We start from the raw sequence: 26,244 nt of genomic DNA on the forward strand, positions 1-26,244 counted from the left end.
CTTAGTGTTACTACCATTTAGTGAAAGGATGGAATGACTTAGTGGTACTACCATTTAGTGAAAGGATGGAATGACTTCAGAGTGTTACTACCATTTAGTGAAAGGATGGAATGACTTAGTGTTACTACCATTTAGTGAAAGGATGGAATGACTTAGTGTTACTACCATTTAGTGAAAGGATGGAATGACTTCAGAGTGTTACTACCATTTAGTGAAAGGATGGAATGACTTAGTGTTACTACCATTTAGTGAAAGGATGGAATGACTTAGTGTTACTACCATTTAGTGAAAGGATGGAATGACTTAGTGTTACTACCATTTAGTGAAAGGATGGAATGACTTAGTGTTACTACCATTTAGTGAAAGGATGGAATGACTTAGTGTTACTACCATTTAGTGAAAGGATGGAATGACTTAGTGTTACTACCATTTAGTGAAAGGATGGAATGACTTCAGAGTGTTACTACCATTTAGTGAAAGGAAGGAACTACTTAGTGTTACTACCATTTAGTGAAAGGATGGAATGACTTAGTGTTACTACCATTTAGTGAAAGGATGGAATGACTTAGTGTTACTACCATTTAGTGAAAGGATGGAATGACTTAGTGTTACTACCATTTAGTGAAAGGATGGAATGACTTAGTGTTACTACCATTTAGTGAAAGGATGGAATGACTTAGTGTTACTACCATTTAGTGAAAGGATGGAATGACTTAGTGTTACTACCATTTAGTGAAAGGATGGAATGACTTAGTGTTACTACCATTTAGTGAAAGGATGGAATGACTTCAGAGTGTTACTACCATTTAGTGAAAGGATGGAATGACTTAGTGTTACTACCATTTAGTGAAAGGATGGAATGACTTTGTGGTACTACCATTTAGTGAAAGGATGGAATGACTTAGTGTTACTACCATTTAGTGAAAGGATGGAATGACTTAGTGTTACTACCATTTAGTGAAAGGATGGAATGACTTAGTGTTACTACCATTTAGTGAAAGGATGGAATGACTTCAGAGTGTTACTACCATTTAGTGAAAGGAAGGAACTACTTAGTGTTACTACCATTTAGTGAAAGGATGGAATGACTTAGTGTTACTACCATTTAGTGAAAGGATGGAATGACTTAGTGTTACTACCATTTAGTGAAAGGATGGAATGACTTAGTGTTACTACCATTTAGTGAAAGGATGGAATGACTTAGTGTTACTACCATTTAGTGAAATGATGGAATGACTTCAGAGTGTTACTACCATTTAGTGAAAGGATGGAATGACTTCAGATTGTTACTACCATTTAGTGAAATGATGGAATGACTTCAGAGTGTTACTACCATTTAGTGAAAGGATGGAATGACTTCAGATTGTTACTAACATCATATCAAACATAAAACATTGAATACTGATCTTTTTTATTACACTGAACAATAAAATAAACCCAACATGCAACAATTTCAAAGATCTGACTGAGTTACAGTTCATATAAGGAAATCAGTCAGTTGAAATACATCCAATACAGTCAGTATCTGGCGTGACCATTTGCCTCATGCAGCACGACACATCTCCTTCACCTAGAGATGATCAGGCTGTTGATTGTGGCCGGTGGAATGTTGTTCCCACTCCTCTTCAATGGCAAAGTTGGTGGCCTGAACGCTGTCATACATGTCAAAGACATGTCTGGTGACAAAGGAAGAACCATTTTTTCAGCTCCCAGGAATTGTGTCTCTGCGACTGTGAAACATGAGGTGATGGCGGCAGATGAATGGCACGACAATGGAATCTCATCACGGTTCAAATTGACAAAATGATAAAATGCACTTGTGTTCGTTGTCCGTAGCTTATGCCCATAACATCACCACCACTATGGGGAACTCTGTTCACAACGTTGACATCAGCAAACACACCAGTGTGTGTGTGTTTATGTGTGTGTGTGTCAGTATCCAGTATGTGTGTGTTTATGTGTGTGTGTGTTTGTCTTGTGTGTGTCCAGTGTGTGTGTGTTTATGTGTGTGTGTTTATGTGTGTGTGTGTGTGTCAGTATCCAGTGTGTGTGTGTCTCAGGTTATTATTTCAGGGACACTGAGGAGTCATAATAAACCCTAAACCCTGGATAGAGGGGCTCAGTGAATTTGGAGGTGAATGTGATCAGGTGGGTCAGTGTGTCAGAGGAGGCTCTATAGAAGGACAGAGTGCCGGCTGGTCAGTCCAAATACACTCTGTTGGAGCTGGAGGAGGGACTTCTATGAGAGTGGGTTTATTATTGTGCCTGGCATAGTAACCCACCCTACACCCTGTGTGTGTCCAGTGTGTGTGTGTCCAGTGTGTATGTGTCCAGTGTGTATGTGTGTGTGTCACTGAGTCGCACCAAACCCTAAACAATGTGTGTGTGTGTGTGTGTGTGTGTGTGTGTGTGTGTGTGTGTGTGTGTGTGTGTGTGTGTGTGTGTGTGTGTGTGTGTGTGTGTGTGTGTGTGTGTGTGTGTGTGTGTGTGTGTGTGTGTGTGTGTGTGTGTGTGTGTGCGTCCAATGTTTTGTGTGTGTGTGTATCACTGTGGTAATTATTTACAGGGACACTGAGGCACCAGTGTGTGAGTGTGTGTGAGGTGAGTGTGAGTGTGAGTGTGTGTGTGTGTGTGTGTGAGTCCAGTGTGTGTGTGCCCAGTTTGTGTGTATAAATGTGCGTATGTCTAGTGTGTGTGTGTGCGTGTTCTTTGTATCATGTATTTGTGTCAGTGTGTGTGTGTGTGTTTAGTGTGTGTGAGTGTGTGTGTTTAGTGTGTGTGTGTGTCCGGTTGTGTGTGAGTGTGTGTGTTTAGTGTGTGTGTGTCCGGTTGTGTGTGTTTGTCCAGTGTGTGTGTGTGTGTGTGTCCAGCGTGTGTGTGTGTCAGGTTATTATTTTAGGGACACTGAGGAGGCATAATAAACCCCAAACCCTGGATAGAGGGGTTCAGTGAATGTGGAGGTGAATGTGATCAGGTGGGTCAGTGTGTCAGAGGAGGCTCTATAGAAGGACAGAGTGCCGGCTGGCCAGTCCAGATACACTCCTACTCTGTGGGAGCTGGAGGAGGGGACGTCTATGGTAGTGGGTTTATTATTGTGCCAGGCAGCGTAACTGTTGTCAGAGCAGTACAGACTCCAGGACTTGTCATTGTATCCAAGACAACAGTCGTTAACCCCTCCTCTCCTGCTGATTCCTTTATATGTCACTCCTATATCAGCCTCTCTCCCACTCCACTCTACCTCCCAGTAACAGCACCCAGTCAGACCCTCTCTACACAGAACCTGTCTCCAGTCCTCAAATCTCTCTGGGTGATCAGGATACGGCTGCTTCTCTCTCCTACATGTCACCTTTCTGTTCTCCTCAGACAGAGAGAGGAGTCTGTTTACTGTGTTTAGGTCCAGTGTGAGATCACAGACATCTGAAGGATGAAACCAGACACAATATTAGAAATCATCATCATTCACATTAGAATGTTAACTAACTTTTCACTAATTCATTTAATGTAGATGTTTCTAGGTATCAAAAGGAGAAGTTAAGGTAACTTGAGACGTGTTGAATTATCATATGTTATACTGTATGTTAATATAAAACACTTATTCCCATTAATTGCACACACACACACACACACACTATTTACACACACACACAGACACACAGACACACACACACATTGTCAAAGCAACTCTTTGTAAACTTTGGTGTCCCTGATTTCTGCTTCTGTAGAACTACAGCTGATATTTAATATGACCAAGTAAGTAATGATGGTGGTCTTTGACTTTGACTTAACTTGAATTAAGACTTATTCTTAGTCATATTCTTCACTTCAGTCAACACTCACATTTTCTGAGCCCAGGTTCCATTCTGTTCTCTCCACCGTGTTCCACACTGTAGCGGTAAGCAGAAGAACAGACAGTCATTGAGGGATACACCTGAACTCACACACACACACACACACACACACACACACACACACACACACACACACACACACACACACACACACACACACACACACACACACACACACACACACACACACACACACACACACACACACACACACACACACTCAATCATTGGTAAGAATGTTTTGTATGTGTGTGTCCTGTGTGTGTGTGTGTATGTGTGTCCTGTGTGCGTGTGTTTGTGTCCAGTGTGTGTGTGTGTGTGTGTCTAGTGTGTGTTTCCTTTGTGTGTGTGTCCAGTGTCACTCTCACACAATCAGCATATAAAACAGTCAGCAAATCATTTGTCCAAAAAGTGGTAAGAATGTTTGTCTTAACTAGCCTGATAAGTCAAACATGTCTGATATGAACATTGACATAAACCCTCTACATACTTGAGTTTCTCCAGTCTGCAGTGTGGATCCTCCAGTCCAGCAGAGAGCAGTCTGACACCTGAGTCTCCTGGGTGATTGTAGCTCAGGTCCAGCTCTCTCAGGTGTGAGGGGTTTGACTCCAGAGCTGAGACCAGAGAAGCACAGCCTTCCTCTGTGACTAGACAGCCTGACAGCCTGCAAAGAGTCAAATCATATTAAAACCACACTGATATTCTTTGGTGGTGAAAATAGTGACAGTATATGTTTTTATTCAGATGTATCAGTGTCCTGAAACCTTCCATATTCGTAAATTAAAGACTGACTCTATACTAGACCGACTCTATACTAGACCGACTCTATACTAGACCGACTCTATATTAGACTGACTCTATATCGAAAATCAAATCAAGAGTCGGCTTTCTATTCCGCAACAAAGCCTCCTTCACTCACGCTGCCAAGCTTACCTAGTAAAACTGACTATCCTACCGATCCTCGACTTCGGCGATGTCATCTACAAAATTGCTTCCAACACTCTACTCAGCAAACTGGATGCAGTTTATCACAGTGCCATCCGTTTTGACACTAAAGCACCTTATACTACCCACCACTGCGACTTGTATGCGCTAGTCGGCTGGCCCTCGCTACATATTCGTCGCCAGACCCACTGGCTCCAGGTCATCTACAAGGTCATGCTAGGTAAAGCTCCGCCTTATCTCAGTTCACTGGTCACGATGGCAACACCCATCCGTAGCACGCGCTCCAGCAGGTGTATTTTACTGATCATCCCTAAAGCCAACACCTCATTCGGCCGCCTTTCGTTCCAGTTCTCTGCTGCCTGTGACTGGAACGAATTGCAAAAATCGCTGAAGTTGGAGACTTTTATCTCCCTCACCAACTTCAAACATCTGCTATCTGAGCAGCTAACCGATCGCTGCAGCTGTACATAATCTATTGGTAAACAGCCCACCCATTTTCACCTACCTCATCCCCACAGTTTTTATTTATTTACTTTTCTGCTCTTTTGCACACCAATATCTCTACCTGTACATGATTATCTGATCATTTATCACTCCAGTGTTAATCTGCAATATTGTAATTATTTGCCTACCTCCTCATGCCTTTTGCACACATTGTATATAGACTCCCTTTTTTTCTACTGTGTTATTGACTTGTTAATTGTTTACTCCATGTGTAACTCTGTGTTGTCTGTTCACACTGCTATGCTTTATCTTGGCCAGGTCGCAGTTGCAAATGAGAACTTCTCAACTAGCCTACCTGGTTAAATAAAGGTGAAAAAAAAAATATATATATATTAGACTGACTCTATATTAGACTGACTCTATACTAGACTGACTCTATATTAGACTGACTCTATATTAGACTGACTCTATACTAGACTGACTCTATACTAGACTGACTCTATACTAGACTGACTCTATACTAGACTGACTCTATATTAGACTGACTCTATACTAGACTTACTCTATACTACAACATTTTGGATTTCAGATCAAATGTTTCAGATGAGGTGACAGTTTATAATGCCACCTTTTATTTGAGGATATTTTAATACATATTTGTTTCACAATTTAGAAATGAAAACAATTTATGTATCTAGTCCCCCATTAAAAGAAGACATAACTATTCTGACCAATTAGTTATAGTGTATTAAAGTAGTCAACAGTATTTGGTCCCATATTCTTTGAACACAATGACTACATCAACCCTGTGACTGCCATGATATAGAAAGATCATGAATAAATCATTAATAATAATGAGTGAGAGAGTTACAGAGGCTACAACAAAACATGCTAACCTCTCACCATTACCAATAACAGAGGCTACAACAAAACATGCTAACCTCTCACCATTACCAATAACAGAGGCTACAACAAAACATGCTAACCTCTCACCATTACCAATAACAGAGGCTACAACAAAACATGCTAACCTCTCACCATTACCAATAACAGAGGCTACAACAAAACATGCTAACCTCTCACCATTACCAGTAACAGACGCTACAACAAAACATACTAACCTCTCACCATTACCAATAACAGAGGATACAACAAAACATGCTAACCTCTCACCATTACCAATAACAGAGACTACAACAAAACATGCTAACCTCTCACCATTACCAATAACAGAGGCTACAACAAAACATGCTAACCTCTCACCATTACCAGTAACAGACGCTACAACAAATTATGCTAACCTCTCACCATTAATAATAATAATAATGACTTGTCTTCCAACGTCTGGTAACGGATTAATAATAATGACTTGTCTCCTATTATGAAACATTCTATCTCAAATCCAAAATGCTGGAGCAGAGCACCAAATGTAAAACTGTGAGCTTCACTGTCCAAACACATATGGTGTGGACTATGTGTGTCTGGTAAACACATGTGGATCTGGTGAACAGTTATCACTTGTTGACAAACTACAGGAATTACTGACCTCAGAGTCTCCAGTTTACAGTGGGGATTCCCCAGTCCAGCAGAGAGCAGCTTCACTCCTGAATCCTTCAGGTCATTATTACTCAGATCCAGCTCTCTCAGGTGTGAGGGGTTTGACCTCAGAACTGAGACCAGAGAAGCACAGCCTTCCTCTGTGACTCCACAGCCGGACAGCCTGCAAAGAGATCATCATGACTTGGTTTATTCTCTGAAACAATATATATTTTCATCTTCTGTCTCCTAGAATTGTATGGTCATGTTGTTATACTAATGTGATCACAAATGTACTGATTCGATATGTTTTTCATTAATAAATATTCTACTCCAAATTGAATATTTATTCCTGATGATTAGTTCTTATATGTCATTTTATTTACTCACAGAGCAGCTCTGGAGGCTTTGACCACTGGCAGCAGCCTCAGAAGACCTTCCTCTGATCTGGAGTATTTCTTCAGGTCAAACACATCCAGCTCCTTTTCTGATGTCAGCAACACAAAGACCAGAGCTGACCACTGTGCAGGTGACAGTTTGGCTCTAGAGAGACTTCCTGATCTCAGGAAGCTTTGGATCTCCTCCACTAGAGAATGGTCATTCAGTTCATTCAGACAGTGGAACAGATTGATGCACCTCTCTGGGGAGAGATCCTCCCTGATCTTCTCCTTGATGTACTTAACTGTTTCTTCATGGCTTTGTGAGCTGCTTCTTGTCTTTGTCAGTAGACCTCGTAAGTGCTTCTGATTGGACTCCAGTGAGAGGCCCAGAAGGAAGCGGAGGAAAAGGTCCAGGTTTCCCGTCTCACTTTGTAAAGCTTTATCCACAGCACTCTTGTAGACAGTAACTTCAGGCTTGTAGACAGTAACTTTACGCCTTTGTTTGATCCTCAAAGAAAAGTTCCTGGACGTTGATTGTGTTTTGGCCATTAGATTCTCATTGTTGTTGATGAATGAGAGGAACACATATACAGCAGCCAGAAACTCCTGAATGCTCAGATGAACAAAGCAGTACACCTTGTCCTGGTACAGCCCACATTCCTCTTTAAAGAGCTGTGTGCACAATCCTGAGTACACTGAGGCTTCATTGACATCAATGCCAGCCTCGTTCAGGTCTTCTTCATAGAAAATCAGATTGCCCTTCACAAGCTGTTGAAAAGCCAGCTTTCCCAGTGACAGAATGCTCTCTTTATTCCAGTGTGGACCTGTCTCTTCTTTCCCAAGATACTTTTCATTCTTCTGTTTGGTATGAAACACCACAAGGTGTGTGTACATCTCAGTCAGAGTCTTGGGCATCTCTTCTCTCTTATGTTTCAGCATCTGTTCAAGGACTGTTGCAGAAATCCAACAGAAGACTGGAATGTGGCACATGATGTGGAGGCTCCTTGATGTCTTTATGTGTGAGATGATTCTGCTGGCCATGTCCTCATCACTGAATCTCTTCCTGAAGTACTCCTCCTTCTGTGGGTCATTGAAACCTCGTACCTCTGTCACCTGGTCAACACACCCTGAAGGGATCTTATTGGCTGCTGCAGGTCGGGTAGTTATCCAGAGGAGAGCAGAGGGAAGCAGATTTCCCTTGATGAGATTTGTCAGCAGAACATCCACTGAGGTTGACTCTGTGACGTCACAACAGATCTTGTTCTTCTGGAAGTCTAGGGCAGTCGGCACTCATCCAGACCATCAAAGATGAACAGAACTTTGTACTTGTTGTAGTTGGAGATTCTTGAAACTTTGCTTTCCATTGAGAAGTGATTAAGAAGTTCAATTAAAGTGTGTTTGTCCTCTTTCATCAAATTCAGCTCCCGAAAAGGGAATGAAAATACAAATTGGACATCCTGATTTGCTTTTCCTTCAGCCCAGTCCAGAATGAACTTCTGCACAGAGACTGTTTTTCCAATGCCAGCGACTCCCTTTGTCAGCACAGTTCTGATAGGTTTATCTTGTCCAGTTAAGGGTTTGAAGATGTCGTTACATTTGATTGCAGTTTCTGGTCTTGCTTGTTTCCTGGTTGTTGTCTCAATCTGTCTCAGCTCATGTTCATTATTGACCTCTCCTGTTCCACCCTCTGTGATGTAGAGCTCTGTGTAGATCTTATTGAGAAGTGTTGGGTTTCCTTGTTTCGCGATCCCCTCAAATACACATTGAAACTTCTTCTTTAGATTAGATTTGAGTTCACGTTGGCAAATCACAGCAAGATCATCTGAATGAAGAAATACCACAGAGGATATTAATATTACGTCTGTTTTAATGTCTACAGTATTGTAGGACAGTTATAAAGTTTTTGTTAAGGGATTTTTCTAATCAATAATGACTAATTATGTATACATTTCAATCAGGACTGACTAATCAGAATACTATTATGTTACTGAATAGATGTATGCCTTTTCTTTTAATCCTAGTACTGAATATAATGTGTGTAAATATAATCAAGAATTAGAACAATGACTGTCTGTTCCTTGGTAAAAACTAATGAACTTATCGTCAGACTGGCTAGAATGCTTATCTGCACAGGAAGACCTTGGCTCGGTCATAAATTATCTAAAGTCGTGGGAGAACTATACTGCCATTGTACCGGGTGGAGAAGAGACGGGACAGTTCGAAAACTAATGATGTCATTTTCAGTTTATAACCTGTTGTAAATAGTTTCATGTTCAGTACTCTCGAGAATAAACGCTGTTGATTGGTTTTGGTCTCTGTCCATTTTATGCAAATAAGAGTCTTACAAATTCTTAGGAGTGGACAGAGTGTTTAATTTAATTGGGTATTAAAACATATAGGAATTTAATTCCCGTAACAGATTTTAATTATGATAATTTATTCTCTTAACTGACTGTATAAATGTGTAAATGTTGTCATAATGCATTACAAACATCATATTATTAATGTTCTCTCTCTAAATTAATCACCACAACACATCCCTGCTGCTACTTGATGAGGTCACTAGGTGTTGTGTTAAGGCTAGGTCGACCGATTAATCGGAATGGTCGATTAATTAGGGACAATTTCAAGTTTTCATAACAATCGGAAATCGGAATGTTTGGACACCGATTTTGCCTTTTTTTTACACCTTCATTTAACTAACTGGTCTAGGAACAGTGGGTTAACTGGCCTAGGAACAGTGGGTTAACTGGTCTAGGAACAGTGGGTTAACTGGTCTAGGAACAGTGGGTTAACTGGTCTAGGAACAGTGGGTTAACTGGTCTAGGAACAGTGGGTTAACTGGCCTAAGAACAGTGGGTTAACTGGTCTAGGAACAGTGGGTTAACTGGTCTAGGAACAGTGGGTTAACTGGTCTAGGAACAGTGGGTTAACTGGCCTAAGAACAGTGGGTTAACTGGTCTAGGAACAGTGGGTTAACTGGTCTAGGAACAGTGGGTTAACTGGCCTAGGAACGGTGGGTTAACTGCCTCGTTCAGGGCAGAACACAGAACACTGGGACACTGTAAAGTCCATGGAGAATAAGAACACCTCCTCCCAGCTGCCCACTGCACTGAAGATAGGAAACACTGTCACCACTGATAAATCCACCATAATTGAGAATTTCAATAAGCATTTTTCTACGGCTGGCCATGCTTTCCACCTGGCTACTCCTACCCCGGTCAACAGCACTGCACCCCCAACAGCAACTCGCCCAAGCCTTCCCCATTTCTCCTTCTCCCAAATCCATTCAGCTGAAGTTCTGAAAGAGCTGAAAATCTGGACCCCTACAAATCAGCCGGGCTAGACAATCTGGACTCTTTCTTTCTAAAATTATCTGCCGAAATTGTTGCCACCCCTATTACTAGCCTGTTCAACCTCTCTTTCGTGTCGTCTGAGATTCCCAAAGATTGGAAAGCAGCTGCGGTCATCCCCGTCTTCAAAGGGGGACACTCTTGACCCAAACTGCTACAGACCTATATCTATCCTACCATGCCTCCTTTCTAAGGTCTTCGAAAGCCAAGTCAACAAACAGATTACCGACCATTTCGAATCTCACCATACCTTCTCTGCTATGCAATCTGGTTTCAGAGCTGGTCATGGGTGCACCTCAGCCACGCTCAAGGTCCTAAACAATATCTTAACCGCCATCGATAAGAAACATTACTGTGCAGCCGTATTCATTGATCTGGCCAAGGCTTTCGACTCTGTCAACCACCACATCCTCATCGGCAGACTCGACAGCCTTGGTTTCTCAAATGATTCCCTCGCCTGGTTCACCAACTACTTCTCTGATAGAGTTCAGTGTGTCAAATCGGAGGGTCTGCTGTCCGGACCTCTGGCAGTCTCTATGGGGGTGCCACAGGGTTCAATTCTTGGACAGACTCTCTTCTCTGTATACATCAATGAGGTCGCTCTTGCTGCTGGTGAGTCTCTGATCCACCTCTTTACGCAGATGACACCATTCTGTATACTTCCGGCCCTTCTTTGGACACTGTGTTAACAACCCTCCAGGCAAGCTTCAATGCCATACAACTCTCCTTCCGTGGCCTCCAATTGCTCTTACATACAAGTAAAACTAAATGCATGCTCTTCAACCGATCGCTACCTGCACCTACCCGCCTGTCCAACATCACAACTCTGGACGGCTCTGACTTAGAATACGTGGACAACTACAAATACTTAGGTGTCTGGTTAGACTGTAAACTCTCCTTCCACCCATATCAAACATCTCCAATCCAAAGTTAAATCTAGAATTGGCTTCCTATTTCGCAACAAAGCATCCTTCACTCATGCTGCCAAACATACCCTTGCAAAACTGACCATCCTACCAATCCTCGACTTTGGCGATGTCATTTACAAAATAGCCTCCAATACCCTACTCAACAAATTGGATGCAGTCTATCACAGTGCAATCCGTTTTGTCACCAAAGCCCCATATACTACCCACCATTGCGACCTGTACGCTCTCGTTGGCTGGCCCTCGCTTCATACTCGTCGCCAAACCCACTGGCTCCATGTCATCTACAAGACCCTGCTAGGTAAAGTCCCCCTTATCTCAGCTCGCTGGTCACCATAGCATCTCCCACCTGTAGCACACGCTCCAGCAGGTATATCTCTCTAGTCACCCCCAAAACCAATTCTTTCTTTGGCCGCCTCTCCTTCCAGTTCTCTGCTGCCAATGACTGGAACGAACTACAAAAATCTCTGAAACTGGAAACACTTATCTCCTCACTAGCTTTAAGCACCAACTGTCAGAGCATCTTACAGATTACTGCACCTGTACATAGCCCACCTATAATTTAGCCCAAACAACTACCTCTTTCCCAACTGTATTTAATTTATTTATTTATTTTGCTCCTTTGCACCCCATTATTTTTATTTCTACTTTGCACATTCTTCCATTGCAAAACTACCATTCCAGTGTTTTACTTGCTATATTGTATTTACTTTGCCACCATGGCCTTTTTTGCCTTTACCTCCCTTCTCACCTAATTTGCTCACATTTTTGTTTTACTCCATGTGTAACTCTGTGTCGTTGTATGTGTCGAACTGCTTTGCTTTATCTTGGCCAGGTCGCAATTGTAAATGAGAACTTGTTCTCAACTTGCCTACCTGGTTAAATAAAGGTGAAATAAAAAAATAAAAAAATAAAAATGACAGATTTTCCTTGTCAGCTCGGGGGATCCAATCTTGCAACCTCCAGGTTAACTAGTCCAAAGCAATAACGACCTGCCTGCCTCTCGTTGCACCTCCACAAGGTGACTCCCTCATACGCAAATGCAGTAAGCCAAGATAAGTTGCTAGCTAGCATTAAACTTATCTTAAAAAACAATCAATCATAATCACTATTTAACTACACATGGTTGATGATATTACTAGATATTATCTAGCGTGTCCTGCTAGATAATATATATAATCTGACTGATCATACAAGCATCAAGCATTGCGCTGTTTATGACTTCAAGCCAATCAACTCCCAAGATGAGGCTGGTGTAACCGAAGTGAAATGGCTAGCTAGTTAGCGCACGCTAATAGCGTTTCAAACGTAACTCGCTTTGAGCCTTGGAGTGGTTGTTTCCCTTGCTCTGCATGGGAAACACTGCTTCGGGGGTGGCTGTTGTCGTTGTGTTCCTGGTTCGAGCCCAGGGAGGAGCGAGGAAAGGGACGGAAGCTATACTGTTACACTGGCAATACTAAAGTGCCTATAAGAACATTCAATAGTCAAAGGTTAATGAAATACAAATGGTATAGAGGGAAATAGTCCTATAATTCCTATAATAACTACAACCTAAAACTTTTTACCTGGGAATATTGAAGACTCATGTTAAAAGGAACCACCAGCTTTCATATGTTCTCATGTTCTGAGCAAGAAACTGAAACTTTAGCTTTCTTACATAGCACATATTGCACTTTTACTTTCTTCTCCAACACTTTGTTTTTGCATTATTTAAACCAAATTGAACATGTTTCATTATTTATTTCAGGCTAAATTGATTTTATTGATGTATTATATTAAGTTAAAATAAGTGTTCATTCAGTTGTAATTGTCATTATTACAAACACAGTTTTATTTATTTAAATTGGCCGATTAATCGGTATCGGTATCTGCGTTGAAAAATCATAATCGGTCGACCTCTAGTTAAGGCTGCTACAATATCATTGAGTTACACAGCTACTTTAGCTGTACTTTAGCTACAGCTTTTAAATGTTATAAAACAGCATTCAACATGAGGCAGACAGCTCTTACTTTTCTCCAGTGTGTCAGCAAGCTCCATCTGGTTCATTTTCCTCAGGACGTGCAGTGTGATCTTCAGAGCCCCCTCTCTGGCACTGCTCTCCTGCTTCTCATCTTCAGCATCCACCACTTCCTTATCCTGCTTCTGACTCTCAAAGCCTTCTGGGAGTTCTGGACTAAGAATCCTCTTGAATATCTTCAGCTCGTTCTTCACAAATGTCATAATTTTCTCTTCAAGCATCTGGAATAAATTAAGTAAATGAGTTAAGCAAGAGACAAATGCTTTCTCATTAACACATTAATGAATGATTGACAGATCAACTTTACTTGAGGTCAACAAAAACAAATGTACATAACAGGACCACATACACTGAATATGGAGGCCAGGTCTGTTTGATGACTCTGGGAAGACTGACCACTGAGAATCTCTGACTCTGATCTCTCCTGTTGGTTTCTGTGGACAAAACATGAGATTACATCTCCTCATCCAGGGAGTACACACACACACACACACACACACACACACACACACACACACACACACACACACACACACACACACACACACACACACACACACACACACACACACACATACACACACACACACACACACACACACACACACACACACACACACACACACACACACACACACACACACACACACACACACACACACACACACACACACACAGGGAGGGAATGTTGTGTTTGTTTAATTTTGTTTTAGGACTATGAAAATGGACAAAATGATTAGCCTTAGATGGGGAAACAAGAGTTTCATTCCAAAAAGCTATTCATCCATTTTCAGAAATGTTCGTAAATTAGCTTTTATTGTTTAAAGAAGTTATGTTTTTGTTAAGTTATGTTGTTTTGCTAAATGAGGAGATGACACGTGGGTACCTGCTTCTATTAACCAATGAGGAGATGGGACGTGGGTACCTGCTTCTATAAACCAATGAGGAGATGGCACGTGGGTACCTGCTTCTATAAACCAATGAGGAGATGGCACGTGGTACCTGCTTCTATAAACCAATGAGGAGATGGGACGTGGGTACCTGCTTCTATAAACCAATGAGGAGATGGCACGTGGGTACCTGCTTCTATAAACCAATGAGGAGATGCAGCGCGATATGCGTCACAAATAGAACTGACTTCTAGACGCTCGTTGACGCGAATAATGAGACTATAAGGAGTACCAGTACTGAGTCAATGTGCAGGGTACCAGGTAGTTGAGGTAATAATGAGACTATAAGGAGTACCAGTACTGAGTCAATGTGCAGGGTACCAGGTAGTTGAGGTAATAATGAGACTATAAGGAGTACCAGTACAGAGTCAATGTGCAGGGTACCAGGTAGTTGAGGTAATAATGAGACTATAAGGAGTACCAGTACAGAGTCAATGTGCAGGGTACCAGGTAGTTGAGGTAATAATGAGACTATAAGGAGAACCAGTACTGAGTCAATGTGCAGGGTACCAGGTAGTTGAGGTAATAATGAGACTATAAGGAGTACCAGTACTGAGTCAATGTGCAGGGTACCAGGTAGTTGAGGTAATAATGAGACTATAAGGAGTACCAGTACTGAGTCAATGTGCAGGGTACCAGGTAGTTGAGGTAATAATGAGACTATAAGGAGAACCAGTACTGAGTCAATGTGCAGGGTACCAGGTAGTTGAGGTAATAATGAGACTATAAGGAGTACCAGTACTGAGTCAATGTGCAGGGTACCAGGTAGTTGAGGTTATAATGAGACTATAAGGAGTACCAGTACTGAGTCAATGTGCAGGGTACCAGGTAGCTGAGGTAATAATGAGACTATAAGGAGAACCAGTACTGAGTCAATGTGCAGGGTACCAGGTAGTTGAGGTAATAATGAGACTATAAGGAGAACCAGTACTGAGTCAATGTGCAGGGTACCAGGTAGTTGAGGTAATAATGAGACTATAAGGAGTACCAGTACTGAGTCAATGTGCAGGGTACCAGGTAGTTGAGGTTATAATGAGATTATAAGGAGTACCAGTACTGAGTCAATGTGCAGGGTACCAGGTAGCTGAGGTAATAATGAGACTATAAGGAGAACCAGTACTGAGTCAATGTGCAGGGTACCAGGTAGTTGAGGTAATAATGAGACTATAGGGAGAACCAGTACTGAGTCAATGTGCAGGGTACCAGGTAGTTGAGGTAATTGTGGTAATATCCACATGTAGGTAGGGGTATAAGTGACTAGGCAACCAGATTAGAGATTACATCTCCTCATCCAGAGAGTTCACACACACAAACACACACACACACACACACACACACACACACACACACACACACACACACACACACACACACACACACACACACACACACACACACACACACACACACACACACACACACACACACACACACACACACACACACACACACACACACACACACACGGAGGGAATGTTGTGTTTGTTTAATATTGTTTTAGGAATATGAAAATGGACAAAATGATTAGCCTATGGATTATGAAAACAACAAAAAATAAATGGGAAAATGGGAGAAAGAAATGACTAGAGACAGTGTTGTTTAACTCACTGACCAGGACCCATGAGTTCTTCTTACCTTTGTTCAGTAGAAAAGTCTCCCTCTCTAAACTCTATAGGAGGATTCATAGACTTGTCACTCTTCATGGACACACAGCTGGGAACAGGGGAGGCTGGTCTCTCCTGCTTGATTGGTCTTCAACACAACAGAGACAAACATTACATCTCTCATCTACTCTGAGCTCAGATGGGGAAACAGAAGAAGAGTTTCACAAATAGAACTGACTTCCAGACGTTAGTTAATGGCGCGAGCAGTGTGTCATTTTTAATAACGAAATTAATTTATCGTCGCGAGCGTTGTAGTCAGTCTGTCAGCCCCGCTAAAAGGCTGGTGTCGTTACTCTGCCTTCTCCGGGGATGTTGAGGTAAATTTACTAACCGGGAGGGTTGAATGATGTAATTTATTGGAGGGCTGGAAGACGCACTCTCGAGGTTGTTTACTCACAATATCAGATATTAAGATGATTGTTATAATGAATGTTTACTGAGGTTGAGGTTCTGACTAGTGATTATTTACCCGGGGTTCAATACCTGCTATTGAGGCGCCCTGAAAATAATATTCAAAAGTTCGGTCCTTGGACACAGAGGGGTTAAACACTAAAGTTACCGTCCATCTAGTGAAGAGAGGAGAACCGGACAGAGGTAGCCAGCATCCGTCAACGAGAGAGGGAGAAGCCTCACCGGGATTTAACAGGTGGAAGAAACAACCGGGGAGCTCCATCGGTCCACAAGAAATGCAGACAGCCGGTGAAGATGTAGTGGTATTTATGTTAACTAGGATGCTGCTGGTAGAGTAGCTAGCTAGCTTACCGAGCTGTACCGACTAGCTAGGATAACTAGGATGCTGCTGGTAGAGTAGCTAGCTAGCTTACCGAGCTGTACCGACGAGCTAGGATAACTAGGATGCTGCTGGTAGAGTAGCTAGCTAGCTTACCGAGCTGTACCGACTAGCTAGGATAACTAGGATGCTGCTGGTAGAGTAGCTAGCTAGCTTACCGAGCTGTACCGACTAGATAGGATAACTAGGATGCTGCTGGTAGAGTGGCTAGCTAGCTTACCGAGCTGTACCGACTAGCTAGGATAACTAGGATGCTGCTGGCAGAGTAGCTAGCTCGCTTACCGAGCTGTACCAACTAGCTAGTGTAACAGTACTCTTCTTGCGTTGTGTACAATCAGTCATCGACACGGAACTCCAATATGTAGCACCAGTCATGTAGATTTATTCTGATAGGAACGGCTCAAAATTGCACGTCATGCAATGCACGTCTCACCATCCAACTCTGCACTCACGCACTGTACAAAATATATGAACCCCCACCAGACACAGTAAGTTGTTACCGACTAGCTAGGATAACTAGGATGCTGCTGGTAGAGTAGCTAGCTAGCTTACCGAGCTGTACCAACTAGCTAGCAGGTCGTTAGTCTGAAATGAAACAAGGATGTGAAAAGGATCTGGCTACACTCATACTGTCCCTGGCCGTAAAGAAAAAAGCAAATGGAACAATAAACGTCGGTATCTCAACACTGTAACAAACTCAGTCCTTATTCCCCAAGATCACCTCAGTCCACTCTGCGCGTAACCGGCTTGGCGCCACACCGAATGTGGACGCGGACAGTTCTGTACGGGGACGCGGACAGTTCTGTACGGGGACGCGGACAGTTCTGTACGGGGACGCGGACAGTTCTGTACGGGGAAAGTTCTGTACGGGGACGCGGACAGTTCTGTACGGGGACGCGGACAGTTCTGTACGGGGACGCGGACAGTTCTGTACGGGGGAAAGTTCTGTACGGGGACGCGGACAGTTCTGTACGGGGATGAGGACAGTTCTGTACGGGGACGCGGACAGTTCTGTACGGGACGCGGACAGTTCCAGAACGCGGACATGATCAGTGCAACACAATCAACTTAACCCAGTCTTTACAGTGGGTTACATTAGTAATATTCATGTTTTATTATTATGTTAAACAAACATTCTACGTTTTTTTTTTTATAACAACGTGTTGAGATCTGGGACCATATCCACAAAGCGTCTCAGAGTACAACATTGGTCGTATAAGTGCTGAGAATAAAGACAGTTTACACTTATGGGTATAAATTAAAGCTATGCATGAAGTCTCTCGTCCCACCTAGTCGGCAGATATTTAGGACACCTCGTGAGCTGTCCTAAGTAGTTAAGAGTTAACAGCAGGTGTCCTAAGTAGTTAAGAGTTAACAGCAGGTGTCTTGATAATACTATAGAATAATGCAGTGAGTCAGTGGTTCCTGCTCCACATGTAATTGCGTTGAGTAGTTAAAATGTAGGTTTTATATTTCTATATGATCAATCCATAAATAATAATATAGACCTACATGCAACAGTATGTCTTGTGCTTTTGGCAGTGATTTATGTATAATAATTATAGTAAGTCATACCATGTATGTCTGCACAGCATTTTGTCTACATTTTGGCAGATGAACTCAGGTTTTCACCCAGCGGCTAAGGAGTTGGTGCTGTGGCCAAAAGGTGGCTGGTTCAAATCCCGGGCCGAGAAAAAAACCACCAGAAGTGATCTGATGACTGGAAGGCTGCTTGATTCACATCCTCTAAACATTAACCTTCCGTTGATCAGAACTCGTTGAGGTTCTTCTTCACTGAACCAAAAAATAAATATAATGTTTTAGTGGTTCCATATATTAAACTTACTCCTCCTACCTGACACGCAGGCGTCCCATCTAGACATCTGGAAATGCAAATGCGCTATGCTAAATGCTAATAGCACTCGTTAAAACTCAAACGTTCATTAAAATACACATGCAGGGTACTGAATTAAAGCTACACTCGTTGTGAATCCAGAAAACAAGTCAGATTTTTAAAATGCTTTTCGGCGAAAGCATGAGAAGCTATTATCTGATAGCAAGTAACACCCCAAAAGACCCGCAGGGGACGTAAACAAAATAATTAGCATAGTCGGCGCTACACAAAACGCACAAATAAAATATAAAACATTCATTACCTTTGACCATCTTCTTTGTTGGCACTCCTAGATGTCCCATAAACATCACTATTGGGACTTTTTTCTCGATTAAATCGGTCCATATATAGCCTAGATATCGATCTATGAAGACTGTGTGATCAAGGAAAAAAATATTGTTTTATAACGTAACGTCATTTTTTTTTATTAAAAAGTCGACGATATACTTTCACAAAACACTTCAAAATACTTTTGTAATGCAACTTTACGTATTAGTAAACGTTAATAATCGATCAAATTGATCACGAGGCGATGTATATTCTATAGCTGTACGTCTGGAAATAATGTCCGGGTAAATCTCAACCAAAATATCCGGTCGGAGACCGGAAGAAATGCGCTGCCTCGTGTCCGTTTGACCAAGAAACAAATCCTAGGCAAATGACAAGACTGTTGACATCGTGTGGAAGCTGTAGGTATTGCAACCTCGGCCCCATTTAATGTGGTTCACATTCAACAATGGGTTCAAGTGGCGCATGGATATATTTTCCCATTTTCAGTGATCAGATTGTCCTGCGCTTTTCGATGAAACGCACGTTCTGTTATATTCACAGCCGTGATTTAACCAGTTTTATAAACGTCTGAGTGTTTTCTATCCACACATACTAATCATATGCATATACTATATTCCTGGCATGAGTAGCAGGGCGCTGAAATGTTGCGTGATTTTTAACAGAATGTTCGAAAAAGTAGGGGTCGACTTAAGAGGTTTTAAGGAAGTGATAGAAGCCTTTATGGTTCTAGAAGGAACCTTCTGTTCTAAGAGTGTATAATAATAAACACGTTGTTCTTCTGATGATTTAATTATCTACATCATGTTATTTCAAGTTCTCCCTTTGGAGCACAACATCATGTTGTTAAATAATAATCCTGAAATGGGGCATGGATATAAATTGGACATGGATATAAATTGGACATGGATATAAATGGGGCAATTGAAGGCATCTAGGGTGTTATATGTGTTGGATGAATATGAACATTGTATACAATGTTGTAGAAAACATTATTGGCAAGGGACTTGATACCTACTATGCCAAAGATATTTTGAGTTGTTAAACGGGTGTGAAGAGAGTGTTGATATAACGGAAGTGTTGATATAACGGTTATATTGTCAAAAAGACGCATTTCATTATATTAGGTAATAATTAAGAGTAGGCAAGTGATCGTGTAATGTGAAAAATCTATCAAATGTCTTACATGGTAACGAGTACAGTCAGGGTGCCGTGGAACCCCTGCAGTACCTCCCCAGACCCCGGATTGAGAACCCCTGCAGTACCTCCACAGACCCCAGATTGAGAACCCCTGCAGTACCTCCACAGACCCCGGATTGAGAACCCCTGCAGTACCTCCACAGACCCCGAATTGAGAACCCCTGCAGTACCTCCACAGACCCCGGATTGAGAACCCCTGATTTAGCAGATGCTCTTATCCAGAGTGATTTACAGTAAGTGCATTCATCTTAATTAAGATAGCTACGTGAATATATATATATATATATATACCCATCTAAAATCTATTAGTTAAAAATCTGAGAACAGTAATATTGAAGGTACCCATAAGCAACCATTTCTGATTAAAAAAACAATGTGAACATTTTGGAAATAAACTCATAATAATGATATAAAAAAATTGTCATCTCACCTCTTAGCTTTGGTGCCATGTTCACCAGAGAGACTCATTTTAGAGGCAGGACCCCCTTCTTTCTTGCTCCAAAGAGACTCATTTTAGAGGCAGGACCCCCTTCTTTCTCGCTCCAAAGAGACTCATTTTAGAGGCAGGGCCCCCTCCTTTCTCTCTCCAGAGAGACTCATTTTAGAGGCACGGCCCCCTCCTTTCTCTCCCCAGAGAGACTCATTTTAGAGGCAGGGCCCCCTCCTTTCTCTCTCCAGAGAGACTCATTTTAGAGGCAGGGCCCCCTCCTTTCTCTCCCCAGAGAGACTCATTTTAGAGCACTGACCCCTAAACAGAGATCCAAAATGTTGTTTGTGGTTAACACAGTAATTATTTAATGTCAATTGTTATCATTTATTAATTATCTCTTATAAAACTTTACTAACAGACACAGAAACAATCAAAGTATTTAATGCAATCATATGATTGAAACGTAGTTGTGACATTTCATCTCCATGGTAACTGTCAATAATAATAATAAGTCACTGTTTATTAAGGTAGTTATAGACAGTACAGTAACAATAATAATAATAATAATAATAATAAGTCACTGTTTATTAAGGTAGTTATAGACAGTACAACAACAATAATAATAATAATAATAATAATAATAATAAGTCACTGTTTGTTAAGGTAGTTATAGACAGTACAGCAACAACAATAATAATAATAATAATAATAATAATAACAATAATAATAATAATAATAATAATAATAATAATAATAACAATAATAATAATAATAATAATAATAACAACAATAATAATAATAATAATAATAATAATAATAATAATAACAATAATAATAATAATAATAATAATAACAACAATAATAATAATAATAATAATAATAATAACAATAATAATAATAATAATAATAATAATAATAATAATAATAAGTCACTGTTTGTTAAGGTAGTTATAGACAGTACAGCAACAATAACAATAATAATAATAATAATAATAATAAGTCACTGTTTGTTAAGGTAGTTATAGACAGTACAGCAACAATAATAACAATAATAATAATAATAAGTCACTGTTTGTTAAGGTAGTTATAGACAGTACAGCAACAATAATAATAATAATAATAATAATAATAATAAGTCACTGTTTGTTAAGGTAGTTATAGACAGTACAGCAACAATAATAACAATAATAATAATAATAAGTCACTGATATATAATAATAATAATAATAATATATGCCATTTAGCTGACGCTTTTATCCAAAGCGACTTACAGTCATGTGTGCATACATTCTACGTATGGGTGGTCCCGGGAATCGAACCCACTACCCTGGCGTTACAAGCGCCATGCTCTACCAACTGAGCCACAGAAGGACCACTGTTTGTTAAGGTAGTTATAGACAGTACAGCAACAATAATAATAATAATAATAATAATAATAATAATAATAATAATAATAATAAGTCACTGTTTGTTAAGGTAGTTATAGACAGTACAACAATAATAATAATAATAATAATAATAATAATAATAATAATAATAATATGTCACTGTTTGTTAAGGTAGTTATAGACAGTACAGCAACAATAACAATAATAATAATAATAATAATAATAAGTCACTGTTTGTTAAGGTAGATATAGACAGTACAGCATCAATAATAATAATAACAATAATAATATTAAGTCACTGTTTGTTAAGGTAGTTATAGACAGTACAGCAACAATAATAATAATAATAATAATAATAATAAGTCACTGTTTGTTAAGGTAGTTATAGACAGTACAGCAACAATAATAATAATAATAATAATAATAATAATAATATATCACTGTGTGTTAAGGTAGTTATAGACAGTACAGCAACAATAATAATAATAATAATAATAATAATAATAATAAGTCACTGTTTGTTAAGGTAGTTATAGACAGTACAACAACAATAATAATAATAATAATAATAATAATAATAAGTCACTGTTTGTTAAGGTAGTTATAGACAGTACAGCAACAATAATAATAATAATAATAATAATATGTCACTGTTTGTTAAGGTAGTTATAGACAGTACAACAACAATAATAATAATAATAATAATAATAATAATAATAATAATAATAATAATAATAATAAGTCACTGTCTGTTAAGGTAGTTATAGACAGTACAGCAACAATAACAATAATAATAATAATAATAATAAGTCACTGTCTGTTAAGGTAGTTATAGACAGTACAACAACAATAATAATAATAATAATAATAATAATAATAATAATAATAAGTCACTGTCTGTTAAGGTAGTTATAGACAGTACAACAACAATAATAATAATAATAATAATAATAATAATAATAATAATAATAATAATAATAATAATAATAATAATAATAAGTCACTGTTTGTTAAGGTAGTTCTAGACAGTACAGCAACACAAGGCCATGTCTCACACTTATTTTTATTCATTAAAAGTGGCTGTTTATTGTCTTTCAATCTGTTATTTTCTAAATGTATCTGACAGTATGTGAGAATACAGACAGAAAGGCTAAAACGGACATGATTGATCTGAGGGGGAAATCATTGATCCATTCAGAAAGTGTATTTGCAACAAGTAAGATATTTTATATTATGTAAAGTAGACCTGGTTATAATGTATAGTAGTGGGTTGTTAGTGATATGTTATATTATGTAAAGTAGACTAGGTTATAATGTATAGTAGTGGTTCAGTATAGTAGTATAGTAGTGAACTTCAGGAAACAGCAGAGGGAACACCCCTATCCACATCGATGGTACAGTAGTGGAGAGGGTAGCTAGTTTTAAGTTCCTCGGCATACACATCACAGACAAACTGAATTGGTCCACTCACACTGACAGCGTCGTGAAGAAGGCGCAGCAGCGCCTCTTCAACCTCAGGAGGCTGAAGAAATTCGGCTTGTCACCAAAAGCACTCACAAACTTCTACAGATGCACAATCGAGAGCATCCTGGCGGGCTGTATCACCGCCTGGTACGGCAACTGCTCCGCCCTCAACCGTAAGGCTCTCCAGAGGGTAGTGAGGACTGCACAACGCATCACCGGGTCAAACTACCTGCCCTCCAGGACACCTACACCACCCGTTGTTACAGGAAGGCCATAAAGATCATCAAGGACATCAACCACCGAACCACTGCCTGTTCACCCCGCTATCATCCAGAAGGCGAGGTCAGTACAGGTGCATCAAAGCTGGGACCGAGAGACTGAAAAACAGCTTCTATCTCAAGGCCATCAGACTGTTAAACAGCCACCACTAACATTGAGTGGCTGCTGCCAACACACTGTCATTGACACTGACCCAACTCCAGCCACTTTAATAATGGGAATTGATGAGAAATGATGTAAATATATCACTAGCCACTTTAAACAATGCTGCCTTATATAATATTACTTACCCTACATTATTCATCTCATATGCATACGTATATACTGTACTCTACATCATCGACTGCATCCTTATGTAATACATGTATCACTAGCCACTTTAACTATGCCACTTTGTTTACTTTGTCTACACACTCATCTCATATGTATATACTGTACTCGATACCATCTACTGTATGCTGCTCTGTACCATCACTCATTCATATATCCTTATGTACATATTCCTTATCCCCTTACACTGTGTATAAGTCAGTAGTTTTGGAATTGTTAGTTAGATTACTTGTTGGTTATCACTGCATTGTCGGAACTAGAAGCACAAGCATTTCGCTACACTCGCATTAACATCTGCTAACCATGTGTATGTGACAAATAAAATTTGATTTGATTTGATTTGAACGTATCTGAGAAGGGCTAAAACGGATTGAACATGATTGATCTGAGGGGGAAATCATTGATCCATTCAGAAAGGTTATTTGCAACAAGTAAGATATTTTATATTATGTAAAGTAGTTTAGGTTATAATGTATAGTAGTGGGTTGTTAGTGATATATGTTATATTATGTAAAGTAGACTAGGTTATAATGTATAGTAGTGGGTTGTTAGTGATATGTAGATGTTATATTATGTAAAGTAGACTAGGTTATAATGTATAGTAGTGGGTTGTTAGTGATATGTAGATGTTATATTATGTAAAGTAGACTAGGTTATAATGTATAGTAGTGGGTTGTTAGTGATATATGTTATATTATGTAAAGTAGACTAGGTTATAATGTATAGTAGTGGGTTGTTAGTGATATGTAGATGTTATATTATGTAAAGTAGACTAGGTTATAATGTATAGTAGTGGGTTGTTAGTGATATGTAGATGTTATATTATGTAAAGTAGACTAGGTTATAATGTATAGTAGTGGGTTGTTAGTGATATGTAGATGTTATATTATGTAAAGTAGACTAGGTTATAATGTATAGTAGTGGGTTGTTAGTGATATAGATTTATATTTTATATTATGTAAAGTAGACTAGTTTATAATGTATAGTAGTGGGTTGTTAGTGATATGTAGATGTTATATTATGTAAAGTAGACTAGGTTATAATGTATAGTAGTGGGTTGTTAGTGATATGTAGATGTTATATTATGTAAAGTAGACTAGGTTATAATGTATAGTAGTGGGTTGTTAGTGATATGTAGATGTTATATTATGTAAAGTAGACTAGGTTATAATGTATAGTAGTGGGTTGTTAGTGATATGTTATATTATGTAAAGTAGACTAGGTTATAATGTATAGTAGTGGGTTGTTAGTGATATGTAGATGTTATATTATGTAAAGTAGACTAGTTATAATGTATAGTATAATGTATGTTAGTATGTAAAGTAGGTTATAATGTATAGTAGTGGGTTGTTAGTGATATGTAGATGTTATATTATGTAAAGTAGACTAGGTTATAATGTATAGTAGTGGGTTGTTAGTGATATGTTATATTATGTAAAGTAGACTAGGTTATAATGTATAGTAGTGGGTTGTTAGTGATATGTAGATGTTATATTATGTAAAGTAGACTAGGTTATAATGTATAGTAGTGGGTTGTTAGTGATATGTTATATTATGTAAAGTAGACTAGGTTATAATGTATAGTAGTGGGTTGTTAGTGATATGTTATATTATGTAAAGTAGACTAGGTTATAATGTATAGTAGTGGGTTGTTAGTGATATATGTTATATTATGTAAAGTAGACTAGGTTATAATGTATAGTAGTGGGTTGTTAGTGATATGTAGATGTTATATTATGTAAAGTAGACTAGGTTATAATGTATAGTAGTGGGTTGTTAGTGATATGTAGATGTTATATTATGTAAAGTAGACTAGGTTATAATGTATAGTAGTGGGTTGTTAGTGATATGTAGATGTTATATTATGTTATATATAATGTAAGTGGGTTGTTAGTGATATGATATGTTATATTATGTAAAGTAGACTAGGTTATAATGTATAGTAGTGGGTTGTTAGTGATATGTAGATGTTATAATAGGTTATAGTAGTGGGTTGTTAGTGATATGTAGATGTTATATTATGTAAAGTAGACTAGGTTATAATGTATAGTAGTGGGTTGTTAGTGATATGTAGATGTTATATTATGTAAAGTAGACTAGGTTATAATGTATAGTAG

The 26,244-nt window shown here is 39.4% G+C and overlaps 1 protein-coding gene and 2 long non-coding RNA genes across 12 annotated transcripts; 2 read left to right on the top strand and 1 right to left on the bottom strand.

The window, feature by feature from the left end:
* Positions 1 to 1,394: 1,394 nt before the first annotated feature.
* LOC127919255 (NLR family CARD domain-containing protein 3-like) lies at positions 1,395 to 20,837 on the bottom strand. The gene is given in 10 exon segments (XM_052502734.1): positions 1,395 to 3,417; positions 3,838 to 3,884; positions 4,339 to 4,512; positions 6,784 to 6,957; positions 7,164 to 8,430; positions 8,433 to 8,975; positions 13,443 to 13,671; positions 13,800 to 13,884; positions 16,036 to 16,152; positions 20,667 to 20,837. Coding segments are annotated over 10 exon segments (3,201 nt in total). The 5' UTR covers positions 20,705 to 20,837; the 3' UTR covers positions 1,395 to 2,890.
* Positions 13,894 to 15,882, top strand: LOC127919256 (uncharacterized). 8 transcript variants are annotated; one of them, XR_008102366.1, is made up of 4 exons: positions 13,894 to 14,661; positions 14,851 to 15,174; positions 15,238 to 15,426; positions 15,490 to 15,871. It is a non-coding gene; the product is annotated as an uncharacterized LOC127919256 (long non-coding RNA). The 8 variants fall into 8 exon arrangements; XR_008102363.1 differs by having other exon boundaries at positions 13,894 to 14,724; positions 15,490 to 15,870; XR_008102369.1 differs by lacking the exon at positions 13,894 to 14,661 and having other exon boundaries at positions 14,812 to 15,228; positions 15,355 to 15,426; positions 15,490 to 15,882.
* Positions 20,838 to 25,096: 4,259 nt separating the features above from the next.
* LOC127919257 (uncharacterized) lies at positions 25,097 to 25,970 on the top strand. Of its 3 annotated transcripts, none has more exons than XR_008102370.1 (3): positions 25,097 to 25,349; positions 25,454 to 25,755; positions 25,816 to 25,970. It is a non-coding gene; the product is annotated as an uncharacterized LOC127919257 (long non-coding RNA). The 3 variants fall into 3 exon arrangements; XR_008102372.1 differs by having other exon boundaries at positions 25,880 to 25,970; XR_008102371.1 differs by having other exon boundaries at positions 25,454 to 25,697.
* The last annotated feature ends 274 nt before the right edge of the window (positions 25,971 to 26,244 follow it).

The sequence above is a fragment of the Oncorhynchus keta genome, unplaced genomic scaffold (genome assembly GCF_023373465.1).
Source record: "Oncorhynchus keta strain PuntledgeMale-10-30-2019 unplaced genomic scaffold, Oket_V2 Un_contig_1612_pilon_pilon, whole genome shotgun sequence".
In the NCBI taxonomy this organism is placed as follows: domain Eukaryota; kingdom Metazoa; phylum Chordata; class Actinopteri; order Salmoniformes; family Salmonidae; genus Oncorhynchus; species Oncorhynchus keta.